We start from the raw sequence: 20431 nt of genomic DNA, 5'->3' as shown, positions 1-20431 counted from the left end.
CCAAGGTCTTGAACCGGAAGAATCGATTTACCAAAAGTTGTGTTTTTCCTGATTGTTATGCAAAAACATGTTGTTTTTTTACCGATTCTTTCACCCTGTATATATTAATTTTTTTTAAAGTTAATAACGGCGTTGAAAAGCGCGTAAAAGAATTTTCTAGGAAATATTTTGAACTCTTTAGTTCTGTTAATTACCAATTAATAGATGCATAACGTATCTTCATATCTACCTATGAACCTATGTGCGGCAGATTCGTGCAAATAATATAAGAATCATTGTGCATTTAATGGTAAAAGCATATAATTTGGACCACACACACTACACATACAAAGATTTAAATTTAGATATGAGGCCATCTCAGATTTTGTTTTTACAAAAATAGCGGGCATTCAAAATGAATCTTCCGCCCATAGGTACATGTGAAGATACGTTATGCATTTATTAAATGGTAATTAAAATAAGCCATGTGAAGATACGTTATGCATTTATTAAATGGTAATTAAAATAAGTGAAAAGTTCAAAATCATTCCTAAAAAATATTTTTACACTCTTTTCAATGACGGTATTACTTTTTTTTTAAATTAATACATACAGGGTGAAAGAGTTGAAAAAAAAACAACATATTTTTACATAAAAAACAGTAAAACCACAACTTCTGGTAAACCGACCCTTCCGGTTCAAGACCTCGATCTTATTCATCAAAAAAAGAGCCTTAATGCCAAATTTGGCTGAAATCGGCCTTTTCGTTCAAAAGGTATCGTGCTATTAGTCACATATGTATAGTAGCCATTTTGAATGCTCGCCATTTTTGTAAAAGTCTGTGAAAATCTGAGATGGCCTGATATCTAAATTTGAACTTTTGTATGTGTAGTATATGTGGTCCAAATTATATGCTTCTACCATTAAATGCACAATAATTCTTATACTATTTGCAAGAATCTGACACACATAGGTACATGTTAAGATCCGTTATGCATTTATTAAATGGTAATTAACATAACTAAAAAGTTCAAAATATTCCCTAAAACATATTCTTACGCCCTTTTCAATGGTGGTATTACCATTTTGAAAAATTAATATATACAGGGTTAAAAAATTTCTTACATAATATAAAATAGTTTTACATAAAAAACCAGGAAAAACACAACTTCTGGTAAACCGATTCTTTCAGTTCACGACATCGATCTTGTAAATCACAAAGAGAACCTATGTACCAAATTTGGTTAAAATCGAACTTTTAATTCAAAAGATATCGTGCTATTAGTCACACATGTATAGTCGCCCATTTTGAATGACCGCCATTTTTGTAAAAGGCAAAATCTGAGATGGCCTCACATCTAAATTTGAACCTTTATATGTGCGGTATTTGTGGACCAAATTATATGCTTGTATCATTAAATGTGCAATTCTTATAATATTTGCACGAATCTGCCGCACTACGGTATATGTCGTCGATTCAGAGTGGTGGACTGCGTTCCGTATTCTAAGTGAAAAATAAGATTGTTTTGTCTTCGCATTGCAACTGAATAAAAATGGTATTCATTTTTATTTTTATTAAATATTTATTATTCCTTAATACAAAAATCGGTTTTACAAGTATGATGTTTCCCACAGACACTTCAGCTTTTCATGTAGTATGAAATGTATCATAATGAGCTTATTTCATTGTTTTACACTCTCTATACCTCTGTGGTTACAAGGGTCAAGATCGGCTAAGTAGAGAGAACGGATCGTGGTCTTAAAACTTAAATAACAGATTAATATGTACTTTACGTAGTAATATCATCAAGTATGTAGTCCATTCTTTCACGGTTTTTGCTCTAAATTTTAAAGAACCGCTTGGATTGACATGAAATTTGGCATACGCATAGCCTACATGTCAAAGAAAAAAAGTGATATTGTGCCGATGTGTGCTTTTGCCCTGGGGGTGACTTTCACTCCCTCTTGGGGGTGAAAAAATATATGTCCAAAATAAGTCCGGAAATGGGTAAACTGACTAATTTTAAGTGACTTTTGTTCTATAGAGCTTTTTCGCCAAGTCAACACTTTTCGAGTTATTTGCGAGTGGATATGTTCATTTTTCAACAAAATAACCACATTTTTAGACGGTTTTTCGTAAATAACTCAATAAGTAAGTATTTTATCGAAAAAACGTTCTCAGCAAAAATATAGCCTATAAAAAAGTAAAAAAAAATAGTGTACGCGTTAGGTCTCTGGATCTCGTAGAACCAGAGTTATAGCTAATGAAAAATAGATTCATATACACCAAATTTCAAATAGAATATTTCGACGTGAAATATCCAAAAAATTAAGCACTTTTTGGGGAAAACCTATTATAACTTTTTAAAGTGTTAAAAAAAGCTTTCTTTTTGTTTTTACAAAAAGTTTCTAGCATTAAATTTAAGCAAGTTACGCTCAAAATAAAGTTGGTCCCTTTTGTTTTTGCAAAAAAAAATCGGGAAGACCACCCCCTAATTAGCAATTTAAATGAAATTAATCGTTACCGCTCCACAAATTATTTTACTTATGTTGTGTTTATATGATCTGTAAGTTTCATCAATTCAAAGTGCTTATTTTTAAAAAAAATTTGGTTTCAAAATAAAATTTTTAAAAATTTAAATTTTGAAAAATATGATTTTTTTCAAAATAACTTAAAAATTGTTAGATATACCAAAAATCTCGAAAAACAAAAAAAGTCAGATTTGCTTTTCTGAATATCATGTATGTTTTTGTTTTTCTATTAGACAAAAATTGATTAGGATTTGGTGTTTCTAAATTTGCATACATTCGTGATCAGTGACTCGTTCAACCCATTTTAACTACAGTGCTTTCAATAATAAGGACTTTGAACCGATGAAACTTACAGATCATATAAACAATATATACACGAGTCAAGAAACTTGTGAAGTCGTAACGATTAAGTTCATTTAAGATACTAATTAGGGGGTGATTTTCTCGATTTTTTTACCAAAACCAAAAGGGACTAACTTTATTTTGAGAGTAACTTGTTTAATTTTGATGCTAGAATTTTTTTTTAAACAAAAATGAAGCTTTTTTTAAACACTTTAAATAAGTTGTAATGAGTTTTCCTCGAAATGTGCTTCATTTTTGGTTATTTCACGTTAAAATATTCCATTTGGAATTTGACGAATATGAACCTATTTTTCATTAGCTATAACTCTGCTTCTACTAGGTGTAGAGACGTGATATATACCTACACCATTTTTTTAAATTTTTTACAGGCTATGTTTTTGTTAAGAATGTTTTTCAACAAAATAGTTACTATTTGAGTTATTTGCGAAAACCGTCTAAAAGCATGGTTATTTTGTTGAAAAAATGAACATATTCACTGCCAAATAACTCGAAAAGTGTTGACTTAGTGAAAAAACTCTATAGAACAAAAGTTACTTAAAATTAGCCAGTTTATCTATTTCCTGACTTTCTTTGGACGAATATTTTTTCACCCCCAAGAGGGGGTGAAAACCACCCTCAGGGCAAAAGCACATATCTGCACAATATCACTTTTTTTCTTTGACTTGTTGGCTATGTGTATGCCAAATTTCATGTCAATCCAAGCGGTTCTTTAAAATTTAGAGGTTTTGCAATATTTTACCGTTAAAGAACGGACTAATGAGGGTAAATACAAAAACATGTAGGTCTTTGTAATTGTTTTCAGAGATATTTTATTTTTTAACTTTTGCGTATTTTTTAGGTCGTTACACGATAATCACAAATTATATATAAATAAAAATGTTAATAATTTAAATATTGAATCAATAATTATTATCAATATTGATTGAGTATCTATTGTTTTTTTTTAATATGAGTCTGTAAGTGAGTGTTTATCATCACTTGTTGTGAAGTCTTAATACAGAGATTAAGCAAACGAAAAGTCAAGAAAGATGAAGAAGATATCTTCGAACTGGAAAAGGCAAAATGGCTGCTCACTGAAACTTATTGTGTACAGGGTGAGGCAGATAAAGGGCCTATTAGAAATATCTCGAGAACTCAAGGTAAGAAAATGATGAAAATCGGAATACAGGGGTTTTGAGGTGTGAACTATTTTATGAAAATATTTTGGTCTCTTTGCTACTTCCGGTTATACCGGAAGTTAGTTGTAACTTCGTTTTTTTTTAAAGGGACACCCTGTATATTTTTACATTTTTGGATTCTCCTTGATTTCTTCTTTCTTAAAATATAAGTTTTTGTAATATTATACAGGGTAGGTTAAAAGATAATTACGTTTTTTTTATTAATTTCGTAGCAAAATTCACACCCTGTAGAATTGTAGTAGTTTGACATAATAAACTCTGTTTATGTTCAAATGATTTTTAAGATAGTCTACTATGTTAAGAATTATTGGTATAGCTAAATTTTTCCTTTTTTGTATACAGGGTTGGTCGAAACTCAGAATGAGTATTTTCTGAGTTTTCTTAAATGGAACACCCTGTATTTTAGTATTGTAATGAAATGTTATTTTAGGGTATTTTTTAATTCCTTAAGCAATCCCTATACCTAACTGCTTCAATTTGTGAGTTATTGGTGATTCAAGCCAAACATTAATTGCAACACAAAATACCTGAAATTTTATTAGATTGGCCGTAAAAATATTCAATCACAAATAATTTTTCGGAAATAAATACATACTAATCGAGACTGATACTTAAAATTGTCAATAATGGTTGAGCTATCAAAATATCTACGTAGTTAAGATTGTTGGTGCGATTAACAATTAAGCACAAATTAAAGCAGTTGGGTATAGGGAATGCTTCAGAAATTAAAAAGTACATACCATAAAATACCATTTCACTACAATACTAAAATATAGTGTGTTCCATTTAAGAAAACTAAGTAGACCATATTAAAAATCATTTGAACATATAAAGGGATTTTGATGTAAAACTAATACAATTCTACAGGGTGTCAATTTTGCTACGAAATTAATAAAAAAAAACGTAATTATCTTTTAATCTACCCTGTATAATATTACAAAACCTTATATTTTACGAAATAGGAAATCGAGGAGAATTAAAAAATGTAAAAATATATAGGGTGTCCTATTTAAAAAACGAAGTTACAATAAACTTCCGGTATAACCGGAAGTAGCAAAGAGACCAAAATATTTTCATTAAATAGTTCACACCTCAAAACCCCTATATTCCAATTTTCATAATTTTCTTTACTTTAGTTCTCGAAATATTTCTAATAGGCCCTTTATCTGCCTCACCCTAATATATGTGGAGTAAATACTCAAATAATTCGTGAAGTTACGGAAGCAAGAAAGGCATTTTCTAAAAGGAAATAAGTTACGTTACCGAAAGAAGTGAAGAGATTATCTAGGGACGTACAGAAGGGGACCTATGAAGAAAAAATCGACCATGTATCTAAAAGTAAGAAAGAAGAAGAAAAATAAAGTATAGCGTTTTGGGTAAAATATAAAATTTATCAACGGGTTTTTTATTTAGAAATACTATGTTTTCGTAATGTAAAGTGTATAAAGGGATAAACACTAAATAGAAAATAAGAATGAGGGTGACACGTGTGGTCTAAATAGCAAGAGATAAATCACTAATTAGTAAAAGAAGTATCGGTTGACCGCGCAAAAAAAAGAGTGACAACCTTCCATAGAGGTATCTCTGAAGATACTAAGACTGTGCGGAGTCTTAATATCTTCACCAGGAAGCCTATACCAGGATATACCAGACAAAATATTATAGTAAAGTCTTACCTGTATGAAATATGTCAGATGGATATATAATAATAATTATTAATATTACATACGTTCAAACACAAGCATTCAAAAACAATATTTTTTTATCATTCAATGATTTATATGGAAACAGTATAAATTAATTAAATTTCTATTTCTATAGATTAATTAAACTGTTAGTAATAATATGTTTTGATTATAGGAAACAATAGAAATTATTGCACATTACATAGAATCCTTAATTTTTTATTGAGTGTGTTTGTGTACATAAAGATAACCGATATCGCGCTCGTTATTTGACGTTCATATATAATATTTCGTAAATATGCAACTAGTAGAGAAGTCCATATGGTTCAATAAACCCCTTTTCCTGTGGATCTCACAACAGCGTATAACAGAGTCCACCTAAAAGACATAATAACTGAAAGACGAAACTGACATGGAAGGAATATCTGGACGCCAAGTTGAAGAAGACCGCTGCAGCTTACTGGGGGTGCAGAAGAGCTTTCGGAGCCAAATGGGGTCTGCAGTCGAAAATTCTGCATTGGATATGTAAATCCATGATAAATCCTATACTGACGTATGCGGTAATCGTGTGACGACCCCGGACTAGACTGTCTTCAGTCAAGGTCCAATTGGCTCACCTACAGTGGTTGGCATGCGTTGTTATCTCAAGAGCCATGAGAATCACTCCCACAGTAGCTCTAGATGTTTTGCTGGATTTACCTCTTCTACATCTCATTTCAGAGCACGAAGCCATGATGGCAGCCTATCGACTCAACTGCTCTGGATACTGGTTGGGAATGAATGGGCGGATGGGTCATTGTGACATTTGGAGAGAGACTATCGAGTGTTGTCCTGTACTTTCTATGGTACAGGACAGCATGACCCCTCAATTTGAGATCTGATCCACCTTGTTGGTTCAATTTTCTGACCGGGATAAGTGAGTAGAACAAGAAACCACACTTATCTGTCGGAATGGGCTCACCTGGTTTACAGATGGGTCTAGAATTGACGAGCGGGCAGGTGCTGGAGTGTATGGTAGTGGAGCCGGATTTGAGTCTAGCCAGGCTCCCGGCTCTCATGTATCAGTCTTTCAAGCCGAAATCTTTGCAATACTGGTATGTACTCAAGAGACTACAGGCAGGGATGGCTCAGGCTCAGCACCATCTCTATCTGCTCTGACAGCCAGGCAGCGCTAAGGGCTTTGGAATTGGCTATCCAACGGTATATAAAACGTCTCTCTAGCTCATTTAGTTTCAGAGATAACAAAACGAGGCCGTAGGACAACACGAGAGCACGAGAGACGACATTAAGCACACGAGAAGAACGAGCGAAAATTGTACTAACATCCGTGAAAATATGAAGTTTTTAACTTTACGATTACTATTTTTAATGTACAAAAAATATTCCAAAATTTTGCCGAAGGACCATGTCTCTGGTATAATAATCAAAATTTTGGCGGAGGCGCATATCTGGTATAATTAAAATTTTGGTGGATGTTTTTGGTGGAGGCGCATCTCTGGAATAATAATTAAAATTTTTCTCGAAGGCGTGTATCTCTGCCATAATAATCAAATTTTTCGCAAAAAACTGGTGCAAGAACACTTCGCTCTCTATCTCAATAGGTTCGTCCGTCAGTTTACTCTTTTTAATGCTTTTAAAATTTGACCAAAATACAGAAGCATAAAATCAAAGGCTATTATTAATCAAAAAATTTTTCTATAAAATATTTTGTAGAACACCTACGTTTTTTAGAGTTTATACAATTATTCTAGAGAAAAGCAACTGCCGAAAGGCCACATTTACTCGAAGTCAATTGCTCGAATAAAAAAGAAAATTGTATATCTAAAATATTTATTCACAATAGTACAAAATATAGACATAAGAAAGATTGTATAATAGGACAAATTATATGATATTCCACGTATAAAAATCGTATATTAATTTATGCTGAAAACATCTTTATTATTAATCTTAAATATGTTTGAGCTTTGGAAATATAATAAAAATAACGGCGGAAATTTATTTCCGCTCTAGAGCAAGAACAAAGTTTAAATGAACTAAAAATTGAACACTGTGGTCCTTCAGAGGCATTTTTCAGTATGTCACAAGTGACTGCAAAAAGGTAAGTCCGTGATATTACACATTTATAACATTTATTATAATCTGACATTTAAGTTAAATGTGACAGTTGTCAGAATCGTAATCAGCCAAATATAAAAAGGGTATTGCAGTTTAACCCTTTAATTTGCAATTTGGTATAAAAACAAATCAATTGTGTTTATTGCATTTATAAAATGGTATTTTCTTTGATTTGTATAGTCTTATAAATTGTACAGATTATGGTCGTATATATAATTCGTAAATCATTTTTTGTTCGATTATAGCGCCATCTATCAACAATTAGAATTAATGTTATAACAAACTGTGATCACGGACGTATCTTTTTTCTGTCACTTCCAAATTAATGCGTTAGAAAGAAATCGAAAAACTGTGATGCACTGAAAGATGCCTCTGAGAACGAGTATCCATAAGTGTCAATCAACCTCAAAATTGTCATAGAAGATATAGAGATAGTGTTGATAGGTTATTGCGTTTAATAAACAATTATTATGAACCACAAATTAATATCTGTGATTATATACGTGGAATATCACATAATTTGTCCTATTAAATTTGCCTCTTTTATATACCGACAAATTTTGCATTATTGTGAATAAATATTTGGACATATAATTTTCTTTTTTATTCGAGCAATTTGTATTTCTATCAATTTTTATATCGAGCAATTCATTTTCGAGCAGTTGATTTTGAGTTATTGATCTCTAGCAATTGCGTTCGACCAATTGATCTAGAATTAAAATTATGCCACATTATCTAATTATGAAACATTATCTAAGGTGCAACGAAGTTCACCGGGTCAGCTAGTTTATAATATTTTTACTGATTGAAAGAAATTTTCTTTAATACGATTTGCTATTTCAGTGGCCGATGATATGTTAGTGATAAGCCCTTGAAGAAACGTCAACCTCACCACCCAAAATAATCATCAATTGTCCAAAAAATATAAAAAGTATCGAAAACCTCCACTTTTCACCCTCCGTAACTCAGGAACCGTTGATTTTATAACAATTATGGATAGGACCATTTTTGTTTTGAATTTTATGCAGAACGTTTTTGTATGGAACATTGTTTACGCTTACACATAGTTTTAGAAATATTGACGAAAAACGTAAAGAAACTACTAATTTACCGACTTCTCCCCCATCTCCCCCCAAAACGGACGCTCAAAATGGTGTAACTTTTTATTAAACAATATGTGGACCATATAGAACAATTTGGTGTTGGAGGAAAACTTTTACTTTGGATGTCTGGGTTAGGCCTTTTTTTGGACCAATTATACTATACTACCTCCGTAACTTTGGAACCATTCATTTTAGAAGGATTATGTATAGGGTCTTTTTTATTTCAAATTTAATGTAGAACATTTTTGTATAGAAAGTTGTTCATGCTAAACCTTATAGTTTTAGAAATATTGACGAAAAACGTAAAAAACTACGAATTTACCGACTTCTCCCCCCTCTCCCCCAAAAACCCGACGCTCAAAAAACCCGACTTTTTTCTGAACATTATATGGATCATATATAATTTGGTGTTGAAGGATAACTTTCACTTTGGATGTTTGGGTTATGTCATTTTTTGAATCAATTCTATCATACTAATTATGAAAAATGATAAATTTGTAATTCGGAAAAAATTGACAGAAATAAGTTCAATTTTGCTACCAGTGGATTGTTGGGCTCACTGCATACGAATATCATAACGACGTTGGTCTCAGAGGCACCTGATGTCCAAGATGGGCCTGATCTCCTGGAGTTTTATGAAAATTGAATACAGAATCAATGCAAACTCCTTCCTCGGGGTTTTAATGGTCACTGAACACTAATATCCGACCGAGGCACATCCGAGCTCATTATTCGAATTCCGAACTATAGACAAAGATCTGATCTTGTAAAAAAATGTTTCAAGTGCTTTCCCCACTTTTTCGATTCTTAATAGAATTTCGTTTTTTGGGTTACACTAGCTGTTGATATTGGCTCCCAAATATTTTTTGGAAATTAGCTGTTCTATTATATTATGTTCATTGTCATACAAATGCACGTTTAATATTATTTTTGAAAATGCTAGAATTTTAGTTTTCAAAACATTTAGATTTAAACTGAACATTTCGCTATGACGAACTACCTAATTTATTATAGTTTGTAGTTCTTATGCATTGCTTATATTAGGTTTATATCATCAGCGTATCTGATGTTATCTATGCTGGGCCCTTTCCACCTTGTATCTGATCTAATGCTTCTCTAAATATATATTCCAGATACAGATTAAATAATAGCGGTGATAAAACGCAACCCTGTCACACTCCTCGTCGGATTCGTATATCTTCGGATGTTGTGTGCTCTATTTAAATTAGGTATTGTTGTTATTTTGGGGGAATATAGTTAGAAATAATTCTTAAGTCTTGTTCAACAATTAAATTTCTCCTCAGATTTTCGATCATCTTTTGATGGTTTACGTAGTCAAATGCTTTTCGATAACCAATAAAACATGATTACACAGCCCATCAAAAAAAATGTTTGTCTTGCTGCTGAAAAAATCAACTGATTTTGGTTAATTCATATGTGCTGAATCCAAAAATAAAAACCTTTTCTTTGTATCAGCTCTAGTTTTCGAGATATGACATACTAATCAAATACCTAAATATTCTTACATTTCTCTATATTCCACCACTATAATTGCAATATGTTTATAGAAAGAAACCAAAAAATCATTTTGACGATGGGCTATTTCTGTCTTGTGAATATAAAGGGAATTAATCATAACAATCGACATACGTGGACATATCCTAACCTGGATTCAGCAATAAGACCAATTCCACGTCAGATTGAGCAGATACCCATTCCAATATTTAGCAGTCTACCTATGTTACCAGAGGATAATGTCGAAACGTTATCTGACGAACTACAGACTAATAGATTTGAGGAAGACTTGGAAGAAGAATTTGATTTTGAAGGGGATTTAACACGTCCTGAGCGCTTTACTCAGGAAGAGCTAAGCGATGCTATTAGAGATTTGAACCTTCCGTAGGATTCTTCCAAGTTACTTGCCTCCAGACTAAAGGAAATGAATCTTCTTTACCCAGACACCAAAATTATGTACTACCATAATAGAGAAAAAGATCTTTGGCCTTTTTTTCTCAGCAAGAAAATATGGTTTTTTGTAACAATATTAAAGGATTGTTAGAAAAAATGGGCGTATCCAGATCACTGGCGTCTTTATATCGACAGTTCCAAACGAAGTTTAAAGTGTGTCCTTCTACATAATGGCAACAAATATGGAAGTATACAAATTGGGCATTCTACAAAAATGAAAGAAGAATAATATAAAACAATATCGCTGATGCTAAAAAACATCAAGTATGACCAACATCAGTGGGCGATCTTTGTTGATTTTAAGATCGTGAACTTTCTAAAGGGACAACAAGGTGGCTATACAAAATATCCAGGTTTCCTGTGTCTTTGGGATAACAGGACTTGGGACCAACACTGGAGTAGAAAAATGTCGTTCTATAGATGCTTTAGTTCAAGGAGAAGCTAACATAGTTAACGAAGCATTGGTCGACCGAGAGAAAATAATATTACCTCCGTTACATATTAAACTAGGGCTGATGAAACAATTTGTTAAGGTACTAGACCAGAATCGTCCTTGTTTTGAATACTTGTCTAGCAATTTCTTGCACTTAGTAAAGAAAAATTGAAAGCCGAAATAGTTGATGGGCCTCAGATACAACTTATAAAAGATTCGCATTTTACAGAATCGATCACTGAAATTGAATGTAAAGCATGGTGCTCTTTTGTGAAAGTTGTGGAAAATTTTCTTGGAAACAATAAATCGGAAAATTACCGGGATATAGTGAAAAAAATGCTCATAAATTTTAACAAACACGGTTGTCATATGAGCACCTTCACAGCCACTTAAACCGTTTCCCAGAAAATCTTGGTGACCTTAGTGAGGAACAAGGGGAACGCTTTCACTAAGAAATCAAAACGATGGAAGAGAGGTATCAGGGGAGATGGGACACTCACATGATGGCAAATTACTGCTGGAGTCTTCAAAGGGACCGTCCTTTTAAAGACTTTGCAAGAAAATATAAAAGGAAGTTTTAAGGTGACGGCGAATAAGAGATTTGTGCTGCGATTCTGGTTATGTTAAATGAAAAGTTAAGTTTTTTTGGCAGATATAGGCTATTGATTATGTACTATAGAAAGGAACTATAACGTTAACGGGGTTTTACTATTTCATATGGTCAATGAATCTCTATATATGAAAAAACCGCGGAGTGCTACCATTTAAAGGGGTGCGTTTTTGAGCAATGGGTGAATTAGTCCCTGGGCACAGGTTACATTAGGGTGAGTTCTATGCACTTTTGGTACAAATACGTCTACATAAGAATTATTCCTGGTTAAATTTCCTATCTAAATATAACTCTTTAAAGTCAAAGATACTTTTTTTACAAAAATATATTCAAAAGAAAAAGCACAAAGAAACCCAAAAGAAAGAAATTTTGTTTTTTGTCCCATAACTTTTGTTCACGGGGATATAGGTATAGACATTGCTTCACAGAAAAAACACTTACAAATTTTGTCTTTAAAATGGTGTTTGGTAGAGGTCATTAGGATTTACAGTTTTCGAAATATGATTTTTCAAATTTCGCCACTCACAGCAATTTTGGGCAATTTTCCTTGTTATTTTGCAAAGATTGTTCTGTAACTTTTTTCTACGTAGCTTTTGGTATATGCAATGTTACATTTAATATGAAGAAAAGTCAATTACCCTTAAAATGGTCTATTGCAGAAGGCAGTATGGCTATTTCTAAGCAAGATATGGTTTTTCAAACTTTTATACTTTTAATGATTTTTGATATATTTTACGATTATTTTTAAACCATTTTTAAATTTCTCATTATAACTTTTTTTATTGTATATTTAGATATATACATTGCTAAATACAAAAGAAAGCTTATTTTATTTATTTTAAAATGGTGTATTGTAAAAAATTCTAGGACTATTTTTAAACGAGATATGCTTTTTCAAAATGTGACATATACACATGCAATAGGTCCTCCCACTAAGTTGGAACCATATGGAAAACTTTTTTATTATCAACTTTATGAAGAAAATTTATTCTTTATAAAATGCTCTGCATAGTCTAATACCTAAGATTCAATCATCAGGTATAAAATTTTATCAATAGAATACGAGGTATGTTAAAAAATATGAATTTGGCTCAGGCGTAAAGTACCTTTATATTTCACAATATCGAAAAGTGTTATTAGGAAAAGTTATTTGGAATTAAAAATTACGTTACAATATGCAATCATACTTTTCTAATTGAAAAAATAAAATATTTTAAAATTTGTCTCAAATTACGGATAATCTTGGATATTCTACGGATATATTGTCTCAAATAGTCCTTAATTTTTTTTGCAATACCCCATTTTAAACTAAAGAAAATATGCTTTTTTTGTTTCACAATGTGTATACCTAAATGTACAAGAAAAATAGTCATAATGAGAAATTTAAAAAATAATCATAAACAATATAAAAAATCATTAAAAGTATAAAACCTTGAAAAACCATAACTTGCTTAAAAATAGTCATACAACCTTATACAATAGACCATTTTAAAGGTAATTGACTTCTCTTTCTACTAAATATACCACTATATATACCTAGAAATGCGTAGAAAAAAGTTACGGAACAATGTTTGCGAAATAATGGGGAAAATGGCTCAAAAATGTTGTGAGCGCCGAACTTTGAAAAATCATATTTCAGTAACTGCAAATTCTAGAGACTTTTACTAAAAGTCATTTTAAAGAGGAAGGATAAATGTTATTTTTCGCTGAAGCAATAGACCTGAAGCAATAGACCTATATCCCTGTGGAAAAAAGTTATGGGGCAAAAAACAAAATTGCTTTCTTTCGTGTTTTTTTCTTGCTTTTCTTGTGAGTATATTTTTGTAAAAGAAAATATTTTCGACTTTAAAATGTGATACTCTGATAGTAAATATAACCTGGAATTATTTTACTGTAGACTTGTTTGTACCAAAAGTGCATAGAACTCACCCTAATTCACCCTGTGCCTAGGGACTAATTCACCCCTTTCTCAAAAACACACCCACCTAAATGGTAGCACTCCACGGTTTTTTCAAATTTAGAGGTCCATTGACCATATGAGATAATAAAATCCCGTTAATGTTGTAGTTCCTTTTAGCTCTCTTATTTTGAACATAATCAATAGCCTGATATGTGTGATGATTTTTGTAAGTATATTGTTGTACAATAGACATCTTACTTTTTATTCGTGTTTTGTTTATTTGATGGGTAGCAGCACTACTTATATGTATATAGTGCTGCGTTAAATTACCCCATATGTCAGCAACATGATCCGTTGTCGTATTTTCTGAAAACGATCTGGTGTAGCAAATCTGGTGGCATTTTTTGGATTCAGCAGATCACACTACCTAGAAACAGTAAAAAAATTTCCGGCAGCAAACTGTGTGTTTACCAGTGTTATACATCTGCATTTTGCATCGTTGTGTTAACGCATTTAAGACAAAAAGAGCTTATTGCGTTCCAAATCCGTTTCGAAATCCGAATTGAGTGTCGCCCATCCGAAACTAACACCTCACACTTTTTATAAATTCGTGTATTGATGATTTTAAGAAAAGTTTTAAGGGCACGAGACATCAAGCTTAATATTCGATAGTCATGGAATTGTAAGAAATTGGGTTTCTTGGTAATCTTACGAATGTTAATTTTAGCCAGTCAGATGGTATTTTACATGTGTCGTGTACCTTATTGATTAGCTCTGATATAGTTGTTCCATTTTATTTTTTCCCATGTATCATGATTCATTTTCAAACAAATTAAATATCAAAACATAAAGCAATACGTACGTCGATGTGTATATACATTGTGTACACTATATAGGTACTATATACTACACACATCGACGTACGTTTCACTTTATGTTTTGGTTTAAATTATTTGAAAATGAATCATGACGCATGGGCAAAGATAAAATGGACCCATATCAAGGCTAGCTTCGTTGTCTGCATTACATTGATTCCATTTTTCTGAGCTTTTTCTGTATAAATAATTTCTTCTCCGAATATTTCTGAACCTTTTTCATTTATTAGATCATCCGTAAATGGTGGATCACAAAGTGCTCGTCGTCAAAAAGTGTCTAAATATATTCTTTCGATCTCTCCAGTTTGTCTTCTGTAAATATATTTATGTATTTCGTTATTTTTTAATATTTTATCTTGTTTTCTTCTGTTTCTACCTATCATTTCTTTTATATCTTTTAGACATCAAATATATCTTATTTCCTCTGAAGTTGTTCAATTTCTAGGCATTTTTTTTGCCATCCAGATTTCTTTAGGTTCTCTGCACTTTTTTTATTGATTCGTTTGTATTCTGTTAGGCTTGTTTTATGTTTTCGTCTTACGTTGATGAAATCCATGATATCTTGCGCTATCCCTTCTTGTTTTCTATTGTTTTTAGTGAGGTCGATGTCTTCTTCGTGTATAATTGTTATTTTCGTTGTTAGAGCAGTTCTATGAGTTCAAATCTATCTATCGTTTTTATTTTTTCTTAATCTTGATACATATTTCTTTTTTCCTTTCAATCTTAGTCCGTTGTAAGATGTCTATTTTGCTTGTCACTTTTTCTCCTTTAACTTTCAGAAATCTTTTTAGTCTAAAATCTATTTTCTGGGTTTTAATCCCCATTGAGGTTAGATCCAGGGTATGTTTTCGTAGATTTTATGTTCTTTTTGTTGTGGTCGAACAAAATAAAGTTATTTTGATTTCTAACAATTCTATCCTCTCTGTCTGCAGGTGATTTTCGAGTGTATAGTAACTGCCTTTTCGAATGCATAACTTCTGTTATTGATTTTTTTGCCTTCGGAAAAAAAATATCTATGCCAAATTTAAATAAAAATATTCGTTTAATATCATATAATACATAATATTAATTTAACTTTTCCTGAAATTTAGCTAATTATTCTGTGGATTCCTTGGGCTTATCCTTTGAGACTAACTCCTGCCTAGTCCTTACGCATACTGCAATTAAATCAAGCATATTAGTATTATCATATTGTATAGAAATAAATAATATCTACCTCTTTTGCTCTTTTCCCAACCAACTTGAACTCCATTTTTGGCATTCTCTTGCTTCAACCATGTAGTAAGAGGTTTAAAATATTCCAAAAGTCCACTAGCGTCCATGGTTCTTTGACCTGTCAAAGCTTCCATTGCATCCGGCCATGGTTTAGAAGCACCCATTTCAAGCATTTTTCTACAAGTACAGAGGTACAGTTAGTAAACAAGACTTTGTTCCAATGCAGCTATTTACCAATAATGAGCTGATTACAAAAGTATACCATTTAAAATTCCTGGCATTTTAGATAAACAATACATTAAACCCTGATAAAGAAATTAAAACTCATAAAAATTGGAAGAGGAGAATATATAAAACTTAGATGCTCTGCAATTCTCAGCTGAACTTTCAACTAAGAATCAAGTTCCCAAAATTACGCCAGTAAATGGGAGCAAGAATAGGGTATTATCTCCGAATTCTATCCTACTGCATGGATTTTAATGAAATTTTGGGCCTAGCCTCTACTTATCTCCTAATTCAAAGTCTACCCTATGCAGATGTGTGCTTTAATCTTGGGGGTGGTTCCCACCCCTACTTAGGGGTCGAAAATTTTTTGGTTAAAATTACCACGGAATTCGCTAGAAACCTAATTCTAAGCAAAAACTGTTCTATAATTTTTTTTGAAAACTCAATAATTTTTGAGATATTCGTGGTTGAAAATTGGCCATTTTCATTGAAACATAATACCTTTTCGAACGGTTTTTTGCGAATACATTAAAAACTATGCATTTAACTAAAAAAACTATATTAAACATTTTCTAGGTTACAAAAAAAACAAAGAGACACTTGCCTTCATAAATCTTTTAGTTATAATACAAAAAGAGATTTGGTAGGTGAAAATAGTTTGTTTTTTGGTACATTCTCAAATTGGTGTATTCGACTTGAAATAAGAGATAAACAGTCAATATTAGGTGTATAATGCTGCTAATACCTTTTATAGTACTTATAAAGGCCTTGAAAATGAGCTATATTAAATGTCCATTACATTAACACTAAGCGAGATATGCTGCAAACAAAATTGATAACTAATGTATTTTAAGAAAAAATGAGAAGTAAGTTTGACCCCCATCCACCAAAATGTAAATGCATCGTTTGCCTTTCACAATACCTTTTATTATAGTTAAATAGGGAGAAGTGTATTTTTGAAGTGTGTAAAATAAATAATTCCTAGCTGAGCGCTTTCGGCTTACAAAGCCATCTTCAGAGCTATGGTCAAAAGGTTCAAAATACCACTATGAAGAGAGATGGATCCCATGTATGATATAAAATACTTCTATTTCTTATGCAGTTTTTTATTTTATGGAAAAAAAACCTTGTCTGACTGTTAAAATGTTAAAACTATGTTTTTATTTTAGAGGTCAGAATGCAGATTCTGCATGTTGACACCGTAGACTTCAGATGGTAAGGTTTCTTGACCTTACCATGATCAAATATTCGTTATATGTAATATAATTTTTCGTGTGAAAGTCCTTTGTGCTTGTGATAGATGTTTTACCTTTTCTGACCTCTAAAATAAAAACATAGTTGAGATTTTTTTAACAGTCAGACAAGGTTTTTTCCATAAAATAAAAAACTGCATAAGAAATAGAAGTATTTTATATCATACATGGGATCCATCTCTCTTCATAGTGGTATTTTGAACCTTTTGACCATAGCTCTGAAGATGGCTTTGTAAGCCGAAAGCGCTCAGCTAGGAATTATTTATTTTACTCACTTCAAAAATACACTTCTCCCTATTTACCTGTTGTCATAAGTGTGTACAAAACTATTTCAGTCTTTACATTTTTATTATAGTGTTATTTCTATGTTCAAAAAGTTGGACGGGTTTAAAATGAATGGTTTTTGAAAAAAAAATAAAAATACAGAGCGCATTTTTAAATTTTCTTAAAAATCTTCCTTTTTCTCCATGTAACTTGATAATATAAGAAATACAGTAAAAAAAAATAGAAAGAAAATTTTTATCTGAAAGAGCCCTACATTTTTGTGTGGTATCTTTTTTTGTTTCTCTTATCTTTTTCGAGTTACATGGAGGAAAAGTAAGATTTTTAAGAAAATTTTAAAGTGCGCTCTATAATTTGATCTTATTTTTTTCAAAAAACATTCATTTTAATCCAGTCCAACTTTTTGAACATAGAAATAACACTATAATAAAAAGTATTGTAGAAGGAAAATGATGTATTTAAATTCTGATGGATGAGGGGTTAAAGATACTTCTCATTTCTTCTTAAAATCCATTAGTCATAAATTTTTTGCAGAATATCTCGCTTAGTTTGAATGTAATCGACATGTAGTGTTGCTAATTTTAAAGGTCTTTTCAAGCACTACAAAAGTTATTAGTATCATTACACACGTAAAACCGACAGTTTCTCTGTTATTTCAAGTTGAATAAAAAGATTTGAGCATGCAGCAAAAATACAAACTCTTCTTACCTACCATATTCCTCTTTGTATTTTAACTAGAAGATTTATGAAGCAACTAATCTCTTTGTTTTTTTATAACCTACAGATTTATTTTATATAGTTTTTTTGTTAGATGCATAGTTTTTAAGATATTCGCAAAAATCCGTCCGAAAAGGTGTCATTTTTCAATGAAAATGGCCAAGTTTCAACCACGAATAACTCAAAAAGTTTTCAAGTTTTTGAAAAATAGTTATAGAACAGTTTTTGCTTAAAATTGGGTTCTCTAGCCTCTTCCGTGGCTATTTTAACCAAAACATTTTTCACTTCCGAGAAGGGGTGGGAACCACCCCCAAGATAAAAGCGCACATTGGCATAGGGTAGACTTTGTTTCTTGAGCTATTACCCAGTGACTGTAAAAATATCAAGTAAATCGATGCAGTAGGATGGAATTGGAGCCAAATACCCTCATTGACTAAATATGGATGTAAACCCGGATCATAAAGGTTAATGTGATGAACAAATTAGAAGCCTTCGAGATGTGGTCATATCGTGAAATCATCAATATATGGGTTCAATGCATTGCAGACATAAAAGTCTTAAACAGAATAGGTAAAGGAGAAGTTTACTTAAAGAAGATGATATAAAAGAGAAAACAATATCTGGGGCATAGAATGATAGGTAGCAGATACTGGATACTGCAGTTAATACTCAACGGAAAGATGAAGGGAAAAATAAGAATTAGTAGGAAAAAATATTCGTGGCTCCGAAACCTTCGGCAATGCACTGGCTTATCAGTAGATGAATTTTGTCACATGCCGCACAAGAACGAGAACAATATCGTCAAATTTTCACGGAAGCTACCCATGCCTAAATTTTGGGCAGGGTACTCAAAGAAGAAAAACAAAAGTACAGATTAAATTAAAGCATATCTTAAAAATTGAAAACTACTTGTATGCAAAGGATGTACAGATGCAGAATTACATCCACGGGGAGAAGAGAAAATCATGCCTCTTCTTGTGTAGTGTTTACTTACTTAAGAGCGTTACCAGCATCAGTATTCTGATAAATATCACATTCATGTAAAGGTTTTTTAGGATTATTTGGCTCATATTCTCCTGCTTTTTCGCACACAGCTTTATGGAACTGGAACTGAACGACGAAGCTTATGAAGTACCTGCAAATAAATAAAAGTTAAAAAATCACAATTTCAAAAAAAAGTTCTCAATAATGATGGAGTCCTTCAATTTTTTATCGTACCTACCTGAGATATGGAACGTCTGCAACTACGTGGTACTTTGCAGCTGGATCAAAATCTTCTTCAGACCGATCAACTGGAGGTTCAAGTCCTTGGTACTTTTCCCTTAGTTCCCACCACTTACAGTTGTAGTTTTCAGGAGTAGTTTTTCCTGCAAAGATATCCCATCGCCACAAGTCGATCAAGTATCCGAATGGCAAGAATGCGATTTTTTCTAAACCAATCTAAAACGATAAAATGAATTAAGAGTCAAAATATTTAGTTGTTATATATAAAAAAACAGTTAATATATAAATAACTCCTATTCAATGTATATGGAGAATCCATCTTTTTGAAGAAGCATTACAATCTGAAAGTGAAGGAATAATAATTAACGGAAGAATAATTAACAACAAAAGATATGCAGATGACACCGTGATTATGGAAAGCTCTGCCAAACAACTCCAACTACTACTAAACAAAACAAATAGTTTTTATGAAAAATATGGACAAAGTTATGTGATTATGGAAAGCTCTGCCAAACAACTCCAACTACTACTAAACAAAACAAATAGTTTTTGTGAAAAATATGGACAAAGACTTAATTTATGATAACTAAGAAAATTAATATACAAACAAACATACATTAGGAAAATGTACCGATGGAAATGGTTGATAAATACAAATACCTTGGAACCTGTAAATAAAACGATGATGATCAAACAATAGAAATAAGGGCCAGGATAGAAATAGCAAGAAATGCGTTTGTAAAAATAAAAAATATTTTCTGCAAGAAAGAT

General features: G+C 31.9%; 1 protein-coding gene across 1 annotated transcript in view; it reads right to left on the bottom strand.

Annotated features, from left to right (window-relative positions):
* The window catches only part of LOC114330466 (angiotensin-converting enzyme-like), a 537413-nt gene that overhangs the window by 410201 nt on the left and 106781 nt on the right, over positions 1-20431 (bottom strand). Inside the window, exons 9-13 of the mRNA XM_050663676.1 lie at positions 19659-19876; positions 19431-19571; positions 15961-16136; positions 15842-15901; positions 6094-6115 (exon numbers count right to left, since the gene is read on the bottom strand). Coding sequence (XP_050519633.1) covers positions 6094-6115; positions 15842-15901; positions 15961-16136; positions 19431-19571; positions 19659-19876 — 617 coding nt within the window. The remainder of the gene's footprint in view (positions 1-6093; positions 6116-15841; positions 15902-15960; positions 16137-19430; positions 19572-19658; positions 19877-20431) is intronic.

The sequence above is a fragment of the Diabrotica virgifera genome, chromosome 1 (genome assembly GCF_917563875.1).
Source record: "Diabrotica virgifera virgifera chromosome 1, PGI_DIABVI_V3a".
NCBI classification, from domain to species: domain Eukaryota; kingdom Metazoa; phylum Arthropoda; class Insecta; order Coleoptera; family Chrysomelidae; genus Diabrotica; species Diabrotica virgifera.
This window is presented reverse-complemented; position numbering and strand designations above follow the sequence as displayed.